At 44.2% G+C, this 19789-nt stretch overlaps 1 protein-coding gene across 2 annotated transcripts in view; it reads left to right on the forward strand.

Annotated features, from left to right (window-relative positions):
- rbpjb (recombination signal binding protein for immunoglobulin kappa J region b) overlaps positions 1–19789 on the forward strand; it is a 78856-nt gene that overhangs the window by 24212 nt on the left and 34855 nt on the right. For both annotated transcript variants that reach the window (XM_084165665.1, XM_084165664.1), the window contains exon 2: positions 19672–19710. Coding sequence is in view for 1 of the 2 variants with exons in the window: in XM_084165664.1 (XP_084021790.1) it covers positions 19672–19710 (39 nt within the window). In the remaining variant the exon portion in view is untranslated. The remainder of the gene's footprint in view (positions 1–19671; positions 19711–19789) is intronic.

Genomic DNA, 19789 nt, shown 5'->3' on the forward strand with positions numbered 1-19789 from the left:
GGTTTCTTGTAACAGAATGACTAGACATTAGGCTATATTTCTTTAATTTACAGAAGGCAAATCATTTCTGCAGATGTTTTCTAAGACCCCTTTTCAATCTGTGTGACCAGAAAACAAAGCCTTTGCGTATTCCTATTTTTTAGGATTGAAAAAAAGGTTTAAAAACTTGCCTTCATGCTCGAAAAATATACACTCTTCGCTTTCATTTGACACCAAATTTGATATTCTCCAATTAACTTCACATGTTGAATGCTAATGGGACCTTTTACATGGAAATGACCTTGTGTGTTTGATTAACCTTTTCTTGTTGGGGGTGCATTTCCTTATTCCCAAAAGCCTGAGGGCCAGAGTTTTAAGTTATTCCCTAACTGTCACCCAGGCAAGAATTGAATTCTTTGTAGGAAGAAAGAGCCCCCCTCTCTTTACCCAAGTGAGAATGCAGTATTTGCTTGCGTGAGCTCTGCATGAGTTCCGACTTTATCTCTGGGGCTCAAAACGCATTTATTGTTTCAAGAAGGACAAGATAAGAAGAATTCTCGACGCAAATAAGCCAGTGTGGTTTTGAAAACACCCTCGCATCATGGTTGAACGAAGCCCAAGTTCCCTGTTGTTGTTGGCCTTGCTAATTTTCTCTACGAGGCGCGAGAGAGAGAGAGAGAGAGAGAGAGAGGGAAAGAGAGAGCACAGAAAGTACTGTTTTGCGGTGCTCTCTCTCCTCAAGCCTAGCGAGTTTCAGCATCGCCAAGGGAACCAGCCGTGTTTCTACAGGCGACAGCGTTTTCTGCCCCACCGTTACATTTCAGGATGTTTCATTCAGAAAACATGAATTGATCCCCCTGTCTGGCTGTTGCTCGTTTTGATTTAATTCAACCTCCTCTCCAACCATCCCAGAATCATGCCATGTTTTGCAATCTTTTACAGCACACACAGTAGAAAAAAAAGTGTTTGATACAGCTTGAATGGTATTGACAGTTTTTAATTTTTAATTTATTTAATTCCTGCTGCAGTTTCTTTCTTGTGAAAAGAGTGGGGGCGGGACTCCCCGGGTGAGAAAAGGGGATTTGTTTTTGGATACGTATTCTTTTAATAGGGGAAAGAGTTCTGCCAAGCGCTGGTTTATTAGACATTAATAATATGCTTAACGTTACCAAGAGACCCTAGCAGGAGAGCATCTGTTTAGAAAGAAATCCTTTGTTCTGTAATGTTTTTGGCCTTGGAAAAATGGCTTGTTGAATGTGTTGTTTTTGGACCTCATTGGATTTTTAGATTGTTTGATAGTTGACTAACCACCAGACTCTTTAGTCAGTCAAAGGTCTGGCTCTTCTCAGACTGATGTTTTTGAATCCGGACTGGAGGCAACTTTAGCCTTTTGGAAGTCTGTTTCCTTTACTAGGCCAAAGAGTTCACATGAGGGAAACCCCCATCACCGTCAGCATCCCCAACTGCCACGCTCTCCCATCACCGTCAGCATCCCCAACTGCCACGCTCTCCCATCACCGTCAGCATCCCCAACTGCCACGCTCTCCCATCTGAGGAACAAGGAGTGGCAATTGGCAAGAAACCTCCTCACAGAGACGGAAGAACCATTTACAGAGACGGATGAACCATTTCAGAGACCTGTTGGTATAGCCTACACCAGCTATGATATCATCATTATCCAAACCATGCTAGGATGCTGCCACCACCACCACAACCACAAAATTAGCCCTACATTCCATTTCTATGTCTGCAACACAACCATGGCTAAGAGCTAGGAAAATATTGAGAACCTACTACAACCAGTCAACCACCTAGTGAGCCTAGTTAACCATTCTGTCTTTCACAGCCTAGTTAACCATTCTGTCTTTCACAGCCTAGTTGACCATTCTGTCTTTCACAGCCTAGTTAACCATTCTGTCTTTCACAGCCTAGTTATCCTAGTTAACCATTTTATTTCACCGCCTAGTTATCCTAGTTAACCATTCTGTCTTTCACCAGCCCTGGCATTCACCCTCTTCCTGCTCCCTCTGTCACCCTTCTGCTCCCTCTGTCACCCTCCTCTGTCAGAGGCTAATATTAGCCTGTGGCACCATGGAGACTGGCAAGGGCCAGACACACAGACACAGGTACACACACACACACACACACACACACACACACACACACACACACACAACCTGGCACTGCCTTTGTGTGGCCCCAGGGGCTCCACTGCCACGGTGCCCTTGCAAGTGACGATTGCATCCAGGGAGAACGAGAGGCTGCCTCCCTCTGCTGAGAGAGGGATGGAGGGGGGGGAGAGAGGGGGAGAGAGAAAGACTTAGAGAGATGGAGGGAGGAGAAGCAGGGATCTATGAAAAAGAAGGTAGGTGACACAAAGACTCTGTCTCTTTGCTGGTCAGCGACAGACATGAGTTGGGTTTAGAACGGAGGGGCTTCCCCTTCCGTTTTAAAACACTACATCACACCATATCAGTCCAGACAGAGACTTTAATACACTGCATCACACCATATCAGTCCAGACAGAGACGTGAAAAAGAGGAACAGGGTAGCAGAAACCTTTATTCTTTTTTTTTTTTTTACTTCTAACATGACAACAACACAGAAACCAGACAGTGGGCCGGAGGTGAAAAAACTCTGTGCGCAACAAATACACACACACACACACAGACTTCGCAGTCTGCTGAGGATCACACAACATGTGGGTTAAAGGGCGCTGTGGTTTCTCATGTCTGACTTCTCTCTCGCTCTCCCTTGTCTCTCTTTCTCCGTCTCTCTCCCCCCATCTCTCGCTCTCTCTAAAAACGGGGGACAGTTTTTGGTGCAGTGGTTAGTGAAGTGGATGAATGACCAGAGAATTGGTTCACTGACGTGTTTGTCAAGGTTTCCATTAGCCAGTAATTGCCGATTTTTAAAATGAATGAAAAGCTGATAAATACAATTGGAGCTGGCCAAATTTTCCAAGGCTGCCCTGCTGCTGAAGAGAGAGAGATGGTGAGAGAGGAGCCTTGGCCTATGCTACTGTTGATTGTAAAGAGGGAGGCCTTTTTCATTGAAGTAAAAATATAAGTAGTATGAAAAAAATATATATATTATGCACTCACTAACTGTAAGTTGCTCTGGATAAGAGCGTCTGCTAAATGACAAAAAATGTAAAGTAGGAGAGTATGCCTATAGATGGCAGGGCTCCAGACGGCGACCATTTAGTCACATTTTGCGACCCTTTGACTTGGCTGTGCGACCAAAACATTTTATTGGTCGCACCAGTGCGGGCTGCACATTCATTCACCTCACTAAAAACGTCCATTTTCTTTAGCATGCTAAAACCATGATTTGGTCAAACGGTAAAGTATATTATCCTCATGATTAATGTAATGAACGTGTCTGCCTGCCTGCCCCTGCACTTGTTTGTCTGGGGCCTACTGCTGTGTTGATCCAGCCACTATCACTCTCCTTTCCCAGGGGGGAAAATGCTCAGGGAGAAAGAAAAGTATTCTGATTGTATAACATTTTAAATCCAATTGCTGGGAAAACACAGCTACCCTGTTGTCACAGGTGGAGAGAGGAGGTTCTCAGCTTTCTGTAGGTAAACTATTTCTCAACTCTAAACTCAAAAAAATCGAATTCTGGAACAGTCAAATATAATAACAATAGGATTATTTTCTACCCAAAATACATGACAATCACTGGATTAGGTTGCACATTAAACTATTTCGAATCACAAGATAATGAAACAACTTATTTTTTCAATACCATCTCAGTAGTAGACTTTATGAGATGATAGGGCTTCTAATTATTTATCTTGCGTGATGAATTGGTGCGACTAATTAATGGGCTGGTGCCACCAACTGAAAAACGTAGTGCCACCAGGGGAAAATGTTAGTCTGGAGCCCTGCTACAAGGGGAATGTCCTCCGTATGGAAAAGTTGTAATATTGTAGTGGACAAATACGAGAAGAATGTTGGCGTGGCCTAATGCAGGCTATTGTGCAACTCGCTATTCAGGTAGGATGCAAAACTTTATTCATTTTTTTTTGTATTTATAATCATTTGTTATTGTAGGCCTATTTATTAATCCAAACCAGTTCTTTAAATATGCGAAACGTGTTTTGTTTCATTCTGTTGAGACATTTTCGTTGGCTAAATTAAGTTCAATCTGTCTTTTTAATTGTGTGCTCCGTATTTAGTTGATGTAAAGTTATTAGTAGGCCTGTTTTAAAAGAAAATATATAATTTGCCTACTGCTGTCATTTGTTGGGTACGGTAGGCACTAGCCTTTCTTGGTAAATGCTGCAATATAGCCTGTTCAAAACATTTTGTGAAGGTTTAAACCAGTTCACAAGTGTTTTGTTCCATTCTGTTGAGCATTTTCTTTGGCCAAATTAAGTTCCAACTGTAATGTTGTGTTTGCCACAATGTAATATTCTGCTTGTATTTTCCCTCAATGGCTTGACTTACCTAATAAAGGTTAGAAACGTTTTAAGGTTTGGTGTGGTGTGGCTGTTAGCCTATTATACTGCAGGCCTATGATATGAAGGCAGTGCGCACCTGCGCTCCAACTGACTCCGACAGTTGAACTTGAGGTGAGGAAGAGTGTTTTAGGCCTACCAGAGTCACCCCTTTAATCTAACAATATAATACTTATCTTTATAAAAAATATTCTAATTGAAAATGTACGAATTAGCCTCCTTCTGTACGCCTATATCTGCATAGGAGTAGTAGCCTATCTGACAAGTATAAAGACATTTGTGTCGTAGCATGCCACCGGCATATCTCTATCTCACTCTCTCTCTCTCTCTGGTGATAGGCGTAAGCTTCGCTTCCTTTTTATATTCTGAACAAAAAGATAAACGCAACATGCAACAATTTCAAAGATTTTACTGAGTTACAGTTCATATAAGGAAATGAGTCAATTGAAATATATTCATTAGGCCCTAATCTATGGGTTTCACATCACTGGGCAGGGGCGCAGCCATGGGTGGGCCTGGGAGGGCATAGGCCCACCCACTGGGGAGCCAGGTCTAGCCAATCATAATGAATTTTTCCACACAAAAGGGCTTTATTACTGACAGAAACAGTCCTCAGTTTCATCAGCTGTCCAGGTGGCTGGTCTCAGACAATCACGCAGGTGAAGAAGCCGGATGTGGAGGTCCTGGGCTGGTGTGGTTACACGTGGTCTGCGGTTGTGAAGCCGGTTGGATGTATTGCCAAATTCTCTAAAACGACATTGCTTATGGTAGAGAAATTAACATGAAATTATCTGGCAACAGCTCTGGTGGACATTCCTGCAGTCAGCATGCCAATTGCATGCTCCCTCGACTTGAGACTTCTGTGGCATTGTGTTGTGTGACAAAACTGCACATTTTAGAGTGGCCTTTTATTGTCCCCAACACAAGGTTCACCTGTGTAATGATAATGCTGTTTAATCAGCTTCCTGACATGCCACATCTGTCAGGTGGATGGATTATCTTGGCAAAGGAGAAACATTTCACAGAAATAAGCATTTTGTGCATATGAAACATTTCACCTCATGAAACATGGGACCAAAACTTTACATGTTGCGTTTATATTTTTGTTATATATACCGCGTACAGTGGACGCCTGAAGCCTATAGGCCTATGCATGCAGTTCCTTGATGCATTTAGTGCTCAAATCTGGCTGCTGAACTGTGAGGTGGACAATTATTGTTTTAGGAAAGTAAGAACTAATAAAACAATAGGCAATAAAGTTTTCCGTATGCTAAAGATCGAAACACAAGGAATAGTGTTTTTGTAATTAGCTATAGTTTTTTTTTTTTTTTTAAGGACACGTAAATGTGGCTCATTTGACCAATATTCCTCACTTATCGAAGGCGCTGTCTGCGTGGGTGGAAGCCATAATGGGTTACGCACCCAATGCATATGGATGACCTGTACATTTCTCATGTCCGATAAATGAAATGACTTGTCCGGTGCCAAATTTTCCTGACGAAAAACCCTGGTGTGTGTGTGTGTGTGTGTGTCGTGAAGGGGGAATGATGATATCATATTTTGGTGGTTTGTTGCACCACGGAAGACTACAGAAACCCTGTCAAATTTACATCAGCCCCGTTATCTAAAACAAAGCCACAGCCAGTGTGGCGAGGAGGCTCTGTTTGCAGATCAAGAGTGACTGAAGTGTATCTCCAGGTCCACTTCCAGTGAATCAGACACACCACAGACACACAACACTTGACTGCGTGGTGGAGTCATCTCTTCTGTACTTTCTGTTTGATAGATGGTTATTTTCCGCTCCAATCTCTGTACTGCTTGGACCTGCTGCTTTTTTTTACCCATCGCATTGATTTAACTGGATTCTTATTTCGCTGTGGTTTTAAGCTGTGTGTGTGAGTGCGCGCGCCTCTGTATGCTTGTGTATTTGGCAGAGTGTTTCAGGCGGGAGGCCAACAGTTAAAGGTCTCCCTATAGAGCTCCATATGGAGCAGTGACGGCCCGCTTGATGTTGCAAGGCGGTCAGAGGGAACAAAATACAGACGGAAGGAAAGAAAGAGGGAGTCCTTTCTCTGGTTTCCCCTCTCTGTCATTAAACTCTCCCATGTCAAAGCTGGTGCTGTGTGGACCCAGCCAGAACCAACCGTGTGTGTGCTCTCAGTGCTTAGCCTCAGGCGACCCAACCAGAACTACACACACACACAACCCCCCCCTGCCTAACCCCGCCCGTTATCCCTTAGAGGGGCATCCCAGAGCAGCCATCAGCCATCTGGGCCCAGTCAGTGAGTGAGTTCCAAGTTGAACTCTCCTACTCTGCCTCTTTCAAGGAAAAGGGGAACGTTTCCACATCTTTAGTGCAGACAAGCACTAAATCAATCAATCAATCAATCAAGTAATCAATCTCCCTTTTCTTTAACTGACTACAAATCAATCAATCAACCAGGCAATGTATTTTTATTTTACAGAAATACAGTTTATTTTGTGTAGTGTTTCAGGGTCACGAAGCGCACCAACCTTTTATTTTATCTCTCCTCAGTCTCTCTCTCCTTCGCTCTCTCTCTCTCCATCCTCTCCTCAGTCTCTCTCTTCTTCGCTCTCTCTCTCTCTCTCTCTCTTCATCCTCTCCTCAGTCTCTCTCTCCTTCGCTCTCTCTCTCTCTCCATCCTCTCCTCAGTCTCTCTCTCTCTCCATCCTCTCCTCAGTCTCTCTCTCCTTTGCTCTCTCTCTCCATCCTCTCCTCAGTCTCTCTCTCCTTCGCTCTCTCTCTCTCCTTCGCTCTCTCTCCTTCGCTCTCTCTCTCTCCATCCTCTCCTGTCTCTCTCCTGCGGTAGTGTTTAATCCTCTTTTTTTTTTTTTTTAGGGATGGATGGTGTCTAACAGGAAAGGTTGTGAGAATGTTTGTATTGAGTCATCCCTGAGCTCGCTCCCCAGGCAGTGATGTGATGCTTGGCATGCTGGGTGGCACATGATGCCTGCACTGATGCCAAGCTCAGAGAGAGAGAGGGGCTGTACACACTCACTTGCACACACTGACTCGCACACTCTCGCTCGCACACACACACACACACACACACACACACACACACACACACACACAGTTCAAATATAGTACCCCGTGCCACAGATCACACACTGGCACCTAGCTGTTGATTATGGGATGTGTGTGTGTTTTAAATTCAGTGTGACATCATGATGCTGGTATTTGGCAATAGGATGTAAATGTAGCCAGTGCTGTCAGCTTCTTCTAAATCTCTACTTTCTCCCTCCCGCTGTCTCAAGGCATTGTTATCCAGAGCGACTTACCAACAACTCAGAATGATAAAATAACCACATGGTTCAACCATCAACTCTAGCTGTAGACTTCTCTTTGCCTACACAAAGGTACGAGTGAGAGGTGTGAGTGAGCGTTCGGGTAATTACAGGGTTGTGTAGAGAGAGGGACAGAGAGGGAGAGAGCCTATCCGCCCTCAGGTATTGAAATCAGACACCTCTAATCCCCCTTAGTGTTGTTCTCCCCTGCACAACCCAACGGGAGTTGCGCGTTCATAAATTCATCAGCTATTCTGCACTCTGGCACACTCAGACGAGAGTGCTCTGAAATCGGAGTAGATCGCCAGAGTGAATTTACGAACGCACCCTAAGCAAAGGCGTCTCTTCGCTATCCGTTGAAGCAGCAGACTCAAACTAACGTTGAAAAACAACTGAGGTTATGAACAAAACAATGGAAATAGCCAAGAAACATGAGGACAAAGTCTCACTTTATGTATCCTGGTTGTATTCATCTTCCCACAACTGTCCCAGAGTCTGTTTGGAATAGGCTATTTCTTTCTCGACAAGCTGACCAATAGAATACAGTGCCTTCGGAAAGTATTCAGACCCCTTGACTTTTTCCACATTTTGTTACGTTACAGCTTTATTCAAAAATTTATGAAATTAAATTTTTTACTCATCAATTTACACACAATACCCTATGACAAAACAAAAACAGGTTTTTAAACATTTTAGCAAATTTATAAAAAATTAAAACAGATACCTTATTAGTATTCAGACCTTTTGCTATGAGACTCGAAATTGAGCTCAAGTGCATCCTGTTTCCATTGATCATCCTTGAGATATTTCTACAACTTGATTGGAGTCCACCTGTGGTAAATTCAATTGATTGGAAAGGTACACACCTGTCTATATAAGGTCCCACAGTTGACAGTGTATGTCAGAGCAAAAACCAAGCCATGAGGTCGAAGGAATTGTGCGTTGACCTCCGAGACAATCGGGGGAGAAGGCCTTTGTAAGGGAGGTGACCGAGAACCCGAGGGTCACTCTGACAGAGCTCCAGAGTTCCTCTGTAGAGGAAGGACAACCAGAAGGACAACCATCTCTGCAGCACTCCACCAATCAGGCCTTTATGGTAGAGTGGACAGACGGAGGCCACTCCTCTGTAAAAGGCACATGACAGCCTGCTTGGAGTTTGCCAAAAGGCACCTAAAGACTCTCAGACCATGAGAAACAAGATTCTCTGGTCTGATGAAACCAAGATTGAACTCTTTGGCCTGAATGCTAAGCAACACGTTTGGAGGAAACCTGGCACCATCCCTACGGTGAATCGTGGTGGTGGCAGCATCATGCTGTGGGGATGTTTTTCAGCGGCAGGGACTGGGAGACTAGTCAGGATCGAGGGAAAGATGAACAGAGCAAAGTACAGAGAGATCCTTGATGAAAACCTGCTTCAGAGCGCTCAGGACCTCAGACGGGGGCGAAGGTTCACCTTCCAACAGGGCAACGACCCTAAGCACACAGCCAAGACAACGCAGGAGTGGCTTCGGGACAAGTCTCTGAATGTCCTTGAGTGGCCCAGCCAGAGCCCGGACATGAACCTGATCGAACATCTCTGGAGAGACCTGAAAATAGCTGTGCAGCGACGCTCCCCATCCAACCTGACAGAGCTTGAGAGGATCTGCAGAGAAGAATGGGAGAAAGTCCCCAAATACAGATGTGCCAAGCTTGTAGTGTCATACCCAAGAAGACTCAATGCTGTAATTGCTGCCAAAGGTGCTTCAACAAAGTACTGAGTAAAGGGTCTGAATACTTATATAAATGTGATATTTCAGTTTAATCCATTTTAGAATAAGGCTATAACATAACAAAATGTGGAAATAGTCAAAGGGTCTGAATACTTTCCGAATGCAGTGTAGGTAAACTTTTCTGCTATGGGGGATAATAGATTGATATAGGCTAGGGAATTTTTGGCTGAGGAAAAGTAAATGTGGACAGTTATTCTGACATCTATGTGCACATCAGAATTCAGTAAGAAGGACCACACACCATTGCGTTCTCGACTTGCATGTTCTGTTAATAAATGTGATTTCTGTCATTCTGAGCACCATGGGTGGACGCCGTAATCAGGTTACACATCCAATGCGTATAGGTCCGGTACATTTCTCAAATGTCAGAGAAATTTAAAATGGCAAATTTTCCTAACGGTAACCCCGTTGTGTGTGTGTGTGTGTGTGTGCGCATTTAGGTGAGCTAGATGCGTGTTTCAGCCAGCTGTCAGTCATGCATATCGTTGTATGATAATCAGTCATCTTGTAGCTTCATTTTCAGCCATAAACAAGCCGCGCCCCCTGACACACACTGGAGTTGACCTAAGAGGTCACACTATGACTCTTGACCTTTTGAAGTCCTCTGTATTTCTTTGTCTATGCAAGACCATTGGGGAATAGGGGGTGGTGGCAGACGTGTGTGTGTGTGGGGCCTGCGCATGAAGGCGGGGGTGGGAGGAGGAGGAGGAGGTGGAGGAGTTTATTTTGGTATCTTTTGAACCCCGAGCCATTGCTGTGTATTTGTTCCATTAGGCTTTTAGAGCCGTCAGTCAGAGCTGTCTTAACACACCCTGATATGAATGGCAGACAGGGTTCACACTCACTCACTCATCTCCCGATCTGTCGGTCTCCCTGTCCTGTCCGCCTGTGTCTTGTCTCCCTGTCCTGTCCGCCTGTGTCTTGTCTCCCTGTCCTGTCCGCCTGTGTCTTGTCTCCCTGTCCTGTCCGCCTGTGTCTTGTCTCCCTGTCCTGTCCGCCTGTGTCTTGTCTCCCTGTCCTGTCCGCCTGTGTCTTGTCTCCCTGTCCTGTCTGCCTGCCCGTCCTGTCTGCCTGTCCTGCCTGCCTGCCTGCCTGTCTTGTGTGTGTGTGTGTGTGTGTGTGTGTGTGTGTGTGTGTGTGTGTGTGTGTGTGGCTTTCGCTTACTGATGCTCTATACATAGACACTGCCAGCGTCTGAATATGCACCCTATTCACTATATAGTGGATAACTTTTGACCAGGGCCCTATTGGTTAGTAGGGTGCCATTTTGGGACGCAGCCACATATCAATATCAAACACATTGCCTCAACCTAAAGTTTCCCCTTGTTATTACTGCCATTTGGCTTCATGGGCTTCAAGTGAACATTTATATGACCCCAAACGCTGACACCAAATGTGGAAGACTGTTGGAAGCCCCTTGATGTTGCTTTGAGGGGCTTTTACGTGCAAGACATTTAAATTGGTAGACAATGACCGCCCCCCCAGTCACCGCACCCCCTGGCTGACAGGCTTCACCTCCGACCCCGTGGGGGGGGGGGTCTATATGAAGCACTCGTCTGTCGTCAGAGGTACAGAGCAGAGCAGAGGGGACACCAATCAATACCACGCACCCTGACCATTAGGATGACCTTTGATTAGGAGTCCTCAGGATGTAGGCCAATACAGACAGTCACACTCAGACAGTGTTGTCCTGTGTCTGTTGTCCAGTACAATACCAGCAGGAATAATGTCTGATTATTTCTTAAGAGATGGGCAGGTAGCTGGTGAGGATTTGGAGAGTAGAGGCCTCACTGTCACTGACGTAACACAATGTTGTCCAACCTCATTTTGACTCTTCTGAGCTTCACCAGTCTACCCCACACACTCACAGATAATAGCCTAGCTAGATGTCTGGTGTAGGTCCCTCACCCTTGGTGTTCATTCATCTGGGTAAAAGTGTTGCTCTGGAGAGTCCGGTATGATTCAATGCGGTGTGTTAGTACATTTCTCTGATGTCCCCTCTGAACTCTCTCCTACTGACTCTGATGCTCTGTGCGTCTGTGTGTGTTTTTAACGAGGACCCTAACTTCTCTGCTTCCTATTGAACCTCTAAAAGCATGAGGAAGTTCTCGTCCCAAAGCCCAGCATTGATCTTCTTGTACCAAACCCAGTGGTGACCTTTGTGTGTGTGTGTGTGCATGTCATGCCTGTGTTTGTGTGGTTTTTCAGAACGTCATTCAGCCTGCCATGCGCTCTGAGGTGGGGGGGAAGTACAGCCACACCAGTCATCAATTACACAGTGACACTAGTGACTTATTGAACTGTTGTACATAAATGACTGTCATCGTCTTCATCCTGGCGACCATTCCGCCCCAATAGGTCCACAGTTTATACACTTCCTAGTACAGTAGGTAGGCTACATGAAAGAGAAATCCTTACTAGGTCCAGGTGGGAGTTTTGGCCGGAGAAACTGTGGTGACCTCACTCTCACTTCCTGTTGGAAAAGAGAGAGTCAGGACTTCCTGTTATTATAAAGGCCTGAGTATTTTTATATGGAACTACCGTTTGGCTTGACCAGTAGTGTTAAAATGGAAGTACATAGGCTAGTGACCTGTGGTGGTGCTACCCTCTGCTTGCCAAGAATATTGGCAGGTCCACTCAAGGCAATTACATTTACGGAATAACACACACACACGTACATGTAGCTTAGTGGGCGGCAGGTGGCTTAGTGGGTAAGAGCGTTGTGCCAGTAACCGAAAGGTCGCTGGTTCTAATCCCCGAGCCGACTAGGTGAAAAATCTGTCTTTGCCCTTAAGCAAGGCACTTAACCCTAATTGCTCCTGTAAGTCGCTCTGGATAAGAGTGTCTGCTAAATGACTCAAATGTAAAATGTAAGCACACACACCGACACACAGACAGACACACACACACACACACACACACAGACAGTCAGAATCCTTTGCTTCCTCTGTGGGATGTTACATTGATTCCCAGTGTGCACTAAGCAGTACTGCTTGGTCAATGCATTGTCTCCAGCTGTATACATTCCAACACTTTAATTTTATTTCCCTGTCTTAATTAACTGTATATAGACTGAAGAACATCAACACTGTCTTGCTGGGAATTGTCTCTGTGTAGATGAACTCCCAAAAGCAGAACGTACTGCAGACTGAACCAGTTGCAGTGAGGAGAAGGGAGGAAGCGAGAGAGTGAGGGAGGGAAAAACAGAGACCCCAGTTTGGACAGTTTCCTTTTCCTCTATTGGCCTCGTCTCTGAAGAGGGGGGAAATGTCACCAACGGACCAAACATCTTTTTTTTCTTCTGTCATTTCCTTTCTTCCAGCTCACTTCCTGCCTCCATTCAGTGTCCGGGGTTATCCTATTTTGCTGCACTCGTCCAGACAAAAAAAAAGAAAAAAAAAAAGAGACATTTTTATGTCTGTCTCGACGTAGACTAGCTAGCACTCTTGGGGTCGTCTAGTTTTGATTGACACCTGGCTATTTTTAATCGCGTTGGGCCTCTGAGGCCAGGAAGTGAACCCAGCTGGCTGAAGGACAGACAGGCGGACACAGACACACACCTCTTTCTGAATAAACAAGTGTAAATGAGGATATGATGTGCCAGACAGACTACCTCTACTTCACTGGCCTAAATTGGTTTTGGACCTCTGATATGCTGAGTGTGTTCCCTCCTTTTCTGGTTATTTCCGCTCATTTTCTTAGCTGGTGCTTGTGGAGGTCACACTAGGCCTATGTAAAGATTGCGGCTGAAAAAAAAAACACACACACAAATAAGCAATGAAGCAAACCAATAAATATTGCATGTGTGTTGTTGTCAAACCGTGTGCGTGTATTGTTGTGTGTGTGCAGTCTGCACATAGAGCTGTGAGGAAACGGCTGTGGTTTTTCCTGGAACTTAGTTTTCACACTAAGCGCTGCGATGGCCAGCTATGCCTCAGAGAGATAAAAACAAAGCTGAAATCTCTCCCAATCTCCATTTGAGAGTCACCTTTTCTGTGCCTTTTTCAATGTCTCCTTTTATGTTTTTAAAACCAATTTTATACCAGAGAGGTTTAGGATTTATTCACACTCCATCAATACCTGTGCTCTTTGTTATGGGAAAGTGAAATCCTCTCATTGCCTGATATTGACTTACCCTAGTTAGAAAGTGTGTGTTTGTGTGCGCGATATCTACAACGCTATCACCAGTAGCTGGCCAGAGCATGATGATGGTGATATTATTATTATTATTATTATATACATTATTTTGTGGGGGTAGATCAGCTTTAATATTGCAGATAGATTGTAACTTCCATCAATGTAATTGTCTGCATCACTTCCAATCCCCCATATGTTTTTTCTCTCTTGCATAAATATATATATATATGTGTGTGTGTGTGTATATATATCTCCAACCCCACCACCCCTTCCCTAATTGAATGGTGATATTTAGGTTGTGTGTTTGTGGTGATGATTGCAGAAAAGCCTGGCCTTTTGGCTATGGTGTTGAGCAAGCAAGAAGCAGAGGGGGATAGCCTACGATAAAGCAGGAACTTGCCTAAATATCCTGGGAAAAGTTTTTTATTTTTTAGATAAGCTCGAAATGGACTTGGTCTAATCGACGCAACAACCAAAAACACATATCTAAGTTGAGCTTTCTTAATGAACCAGAAAATCAACAATTGATTTCTGGTTGTTTAACTCATTGATCCTGCTTTGTAGTGTACCCCTTCTGGCCTTTTGCTGGGTTCTCGCTCTTTCTCTCTCTCTCCCTCTCCCTCTTTCTCTCTCTCTCTCTCTCTCTCTCTCTCTCTCTCTCTCTCTCTCTCTCTCTCTCTCTCTCTCTCTCTCTCTCTCTCTCTCTCTCTCTCTCTCTCTCTCTCTCTCTCTGTCTCTGTCTCTGTCTCTGTCTCTGTCTCTCTCTCTCTCTGATGGCAGGGAGAGAAGGATGTAAGGTAGAGGAGGAGAAGCGCTGCCTGGAATCCATTACTCAGTGAGGCATCAGCATTGATATTCCTCTATAATCATCTCTCTGTCTCTGTTTGTGTGTGTCTGCCTGCTTTATTGGCATGGGAAACATATGTTTACATTGCCAAAACAAGTGAGATAGATAATGAACAGTAAATATTACACTCACAAAACTTTCAAAGGAATAGAGACATATCAAATGTCATATTATGGCGATGTTATAGTGTTGTAACGATGTGCAAATAGTTTAAGTACAAAAGGGGAAAATAAATAAACATAAATATGGGTTGTATTTACAATGGTGTTTGTTCTTCACTGGTTGCCCTTTTCTTGTGGCAACAGGTCACAAACCTTGCTGCTGTGATGGCACACTGTGGTTTTTCACCCAGTAGATGAGGGAGTTTATCAAAATTGGGTTTGTTTTCGAATTCTTTGTGGATCGCTGTAATCTGAGGGAAATATGTGTCTCTAATATGGTCATACATTTGGCAGGAGGTTAGGAAGTGCAGCTCAGTTTCCACCTCATTTTGTGGGCAGTGTGCACATAGCCTGTCTTCTCTTGAGAGCCAGGTCTGCCTACGGCGGCCTTTCTCAATAGCAAGGCTATGCTCACTGAGTCTGTACATAGTCAAAGCTTTCCTTAAGTTTGGGTCAGTCACAGTGGTCAGGTATTCTGCCACTGTGTACTCTAGGTTTAGGTCTCGCTCTCTGTCTCTCTATCTCTCTCGGCATGTAGCAGTCAGATACTGACATTGGGGCTAAGGTTGTGCCATGCATAATACTGTGTGTGTAGGAGAGAGAGAATATTGTATTCTAGGTGAAATGACAGTGTTTGTCTAAATCAGCCAGTATGCTGGGAGCAGTCCCAGAGCAGGGCCAGAGCAGGGCCAGAGCAGGGCCAGAGCAGGGCCAGAGCAGTCCCAGAGCAGTCCCAGAGCAGTCCCAGAGCAGTCCCAGAGCAGTCCCAGAGCAGGGCCTTACAGTAGAGACTGTAGATGGATGGATGAAGGGGGGAGTTATCCTTGGATTAGATCAGGTTAGATCATCAGACCGCTAACACGTCAAGTTTCCCCCTGTGATGCCCAGCATTGTTGTGATGAGTTTCCCCCTGTGATGCCCGGAAGTGTTGTGATATGTGTCCCCCTGTGATGCCCGGCAGTGTTGTGATAAGTTTCCCCCTGTGATGCCCAGCATTGTTGTGATGAGTTTCCCCCTGTGGTGCCCGGCAGTGTTGTGATAAGTTTCCCCCTGTGATGCCCAGCAGTGTTGTGATAAAAACTAGTTTGAGAAGAAAAAGGGGTGTTGGTAGGAAAAGGGAATAACTGTGATGTTGTGTTTCTATGATGTCATTGTTGTAAAAGAAATTGGACTCTTCTGGTATGACTATAGCTGTGACATCACGCGTAAAAGGTGGTTTTCAGAGATGATTTATGTGAAATGTTTTGCGACTTATGTTTCAAAGTTCAAGGTGACATCACCTGGTTTAGCGACTCTCCCTCTCCCCATCCCCCCTGTCTCTGTCTCTCTCAATTCAATTTCAATTTAAGGGCTTTATTGGCATGGGAAACGTATGTTAACATTGCCAAAGCAAGTGAAGTAGATAGTAAACAAAAGTGAAATAAACAATAAATATTAACAGTAAACATTACACTCAGAAGTTCCAAAAGAATAAAGACATTTCAAATGTCATATTATGTATATATACAGTGTTGTAACAATGTGCAAATAGTTAAAGTACAAATGGGAAAATAAATGAACATAAATATGGGTTGTATTTACAATGGTGTTTGTTCTTCACTGGTTGCCCTTTTCTTGTGGCAACAGGTCACAAATCTTGCAGCTGTGATGGCACACTGTGGTTTTTCACCCAGTAGATAAGGGAGTTTATCAAAATTGGATTTGTTTTCGAATTCTTTGTGGATCGCTGTAATCTGAGGGAAATATGTGTCTCTAATATGGTCATACATTTGGCAGGAGGTTAGGAAGTGCAGCTCAGTTTCCACCTCATTTTGTGGGCAGTGTGCACATAGCCTGTCTTCTCTTGAGAGCCAGGTCTGCCTACGGCGGCCTTTCTCAATAGCAAGGCTATGCTCACTGAGTCTGTACACAGTCAAAGCTTTCCTTAAGTTTGGGTCAGTCACAGTGGTCAAGTATTCTGCCACTGTGTACTCTCTGTTTAGGGCCAAATAGCATTCTAGTTTGCTCTGTTTTTTTGTTTGTTCTTTCCAATGTGTCAAGTAATTCTCTTTTTGTTTTCTCATGATTTGGTTGGGTCTAGTTGTGTTGTTGTTGTTGTTGTCCTGGGGCTGTGTGGGGTCTGTTTGTGTTTGTGAACAGAGCCCCAGGACAAGCTTACTTAGGGGACTCTTCTCCAAGTTCATCTCTCTGTAGGTGATGGCTTTGTTATGGAAGGTTTGGGAATCGCTTCCTTTTAAGTGGTTATAGAATTTAACGGCTCTTTTCTGGATTTTGATAATTAGCGGGTATTGGCCTAATTCTGCTCTGCATGCATTATTTGGTGTTTTACGTTGTACACGGAGGATGTTTTTGCAGAATTCTGCATGCAGAGTCTCAATTTGGTGTTTGTCCCATTTTGTGAATTCTTGGTTGGTGAGCGGACCCCAGACCTCAGAACCATAAAGGGCAATGGGTTCTATAACTGATTCAAGTATTTTTAGCCAGATCCTAATTGGTATGTCAAATTTTATGTTCCTTTTGATGGCATAGAAGGCCCTTCTTGCCTTGTCTCTCAGATCGTTCACAGCTTTGTGGAAGTTACCTGTGGCGCTGATGTTTAGGCCGAGGTATGTATAGTTTTTTGTGTGCTCTAGGGCAACGGTGTCTAGATGGAATTTGTATTTGTGGTCCTGGCAACTGGACCTTTTTTGGAACACCATTATTTTTGTCTTACTGAGATTTACTGTCAGGGCCCAGGTCTGACAGAATCTGTGCAGAAGATCTAGGTGCTGCTGTAGGCCCTCCTTGGTTGGTGACAGAAGCACCAGATCGTCAGCAAACAGAAGACATTTGACTTCAGATTCTAGTAGGGTGAGGCCGGGTGCTGCAGACTGTTCTAGTGCCCTCGCCAATTCGTTGATATATATGTTGAAGAGGGTGGGGCTTAAACTGCATCCCTGTCTCACCCCACGGCCCTGTGGAAAGAAATGTGTGTGTTTTTTGCCAATTTTAACCGCACACTTGTTGTTTGTGTACATGGATTTTATAATGTCGTATGTTTTTCCCCCAACCCCACTTTCCATCAATTTGTATAGCAGACCCTCATGCCAAATTGAGTCAAAAGCTTTTTTGAAATCAACAAAGCATGAGAAGACTTTGCCTTTGTTTTGTTTTGTTTGTTTGTCAATTAGGGTGTGCAGGGTGAATACGTGGTCTGTCGTACGGTAATTTGGTAAAAAGCCAATTTGACATTTGCTCAGTACATTGTTTTCACTGAGGAAATGAACTGGTCTGCTGTTAATGATAATGCAGAGGATTTTCCCAAGGTTGCTGTTGACGCATATCCCACGGTAGTTATTGGGGTCAAATTTGTCTCCACTTTTGTGGATTGGGGTGATCAGTCCTTGGTTCCAGATGTTGGGGAAGATGCCAGAGCTAAGGATGATGTTAAAGAGTTTAAGTATAGCTAATTGAAATTTGTGGTCTGTATATTTTATCATTTCATTGAGGATACCATCAACACCACAGGACTTTTTGGGTTGGAGGGTTTGTATTTTATCCTGTAGTTCATTCAATGTAATTGGAGAATCCAGTGGGTTCTGGTAGTCTTTAATAGTTGATTCTAAGATTTGCATTTGATCATGTATGTTTTTTTGCTGTTTGTTCTCTGTTATAGGGCCAAAAAGATTGGAGAAGTGGTTTACCCATACATCTCCGTTTTGGATAGATAGCTCTTCGTGTTGTTGTTTGTTTAGTGTTTTCCAATTTTCCCAGAAGTGGTTAGAGTCTATGGATTCTTCAATTACATTGAGCTGATTTCTGACATGCTGTTCCTTCTTTTTCCGTAGTGTATTTCTGTATTGTTTTAGTGATTCACCATAGTGAAGGCGTAGGCTCAGGTTTTCTGGGTCTCTATGTTTTTGGTTGGATAGGTTTCTCAATTTCTTTCTTAGGTTTTTGCATTCTTCATCAAACCATTTATCACTGTTATTACTTTTCTTTGGTTTTCTGTTAGAGATTTTTAGATTTGATAGGGAAGCTGAGAGGTCAAATATACTGTTTAGGTTTTCTACTGCCAAGTTTACACCTTCACTATTACAGTGGAACGTTTTGTCCAGGAAGTTGTCTAGAATGGATTGAATTTGTTGTTTCCTAATTGTTTTTTGGTAGGTTTCAACACTACTTTCCTTCCATCTATAGCATTTCTTAATATTATTTAGTTCTTTTGGCTTTGATGCCTCATGATTGAGTATTGCTCTGTTCAAGTAGACTGTGATTTTGCTGTGGTCTGATAGGGGTGTCAGTGGGCTGACTGTGAACGCTCTGAGAGACTCTGGGTTGAGGTCAGTGATAAAGTAGTCTACAGTACTACTGCCAAGAGATGAGCTATAGGTGTACCTACCATAGGAGTCCCCTCGAAGCCTACCATTGACTATGTACATACCCAGTGTGCGACAGAGCTGCAGGAGTCGTGACCCATTTTTGTTGGTTATGTTGTCGTAGTTGTGCCTAGGGGGGCATATGGGGGAGGGAATGCTGTCACCTCCAGGTAGGGTTTGTCTCTCTCTCTGTCTCTCTCTCTCTGTCTCGCTCTCTCTGTCTCTCTCTGTCTCTCTCTGTCTCTCTCTCTGTCTGTCTCTCTGTCTCACTCTCTCTGTCTCTCTCTGCCTCTCTCTCTGCCTCTCTCTCTGCCTCTCTCTCTGTCTGTCTCTCTGTCTCGCTCTCTCTGTCTCGCTCTCTCTGTCTCGCTCTCTCTGTCTCGCTCTCTCTGTCTCTCTCTCTCTCTGTCTCTCTGTCTCTGTCTCTGTCTGTGTTGATAAGGCGTCCATCCTCGCCACCTGTTTGTGTTTGGCCACTGTGTCACATGGTCTCATGCTGTCAAGACCACTAGGACAGCAGCGGCCTCTCTCTCTGTGTGTAACCAGATGTGCTTTATCGTCTCCTACCTGAGTCTTTGTTTGTGTGTTTAGCTGTTGATAACCGGCATACTAAAGTTTTGGTCTGTCTTTTCTTTCTCTGCAGGAAGTTTGGGGAGCGCCCTCAACCACAACGCCTAACAAGGTGAGTGAACACACATACACATTTCAGTATGCCTGTTTTATTGACAGACAGTTCAATAGGAGAGAGAGAGAGAGAGAGA

The sequence above is a fragment of the Coregonus lavaretus genome, assembly GCF_964263955.1.
Source record: "Coregonus lavaretus genome assembly, chromosome: 7".
In the NCBI taxonomy this organism is placed as follows: domain Eukaryota; kingdom Metazoa; phylum Chordata; class Actinopteri; order Salmoniformes; family Salmonidae; genus Coregonus; species Coregonus lavaretus.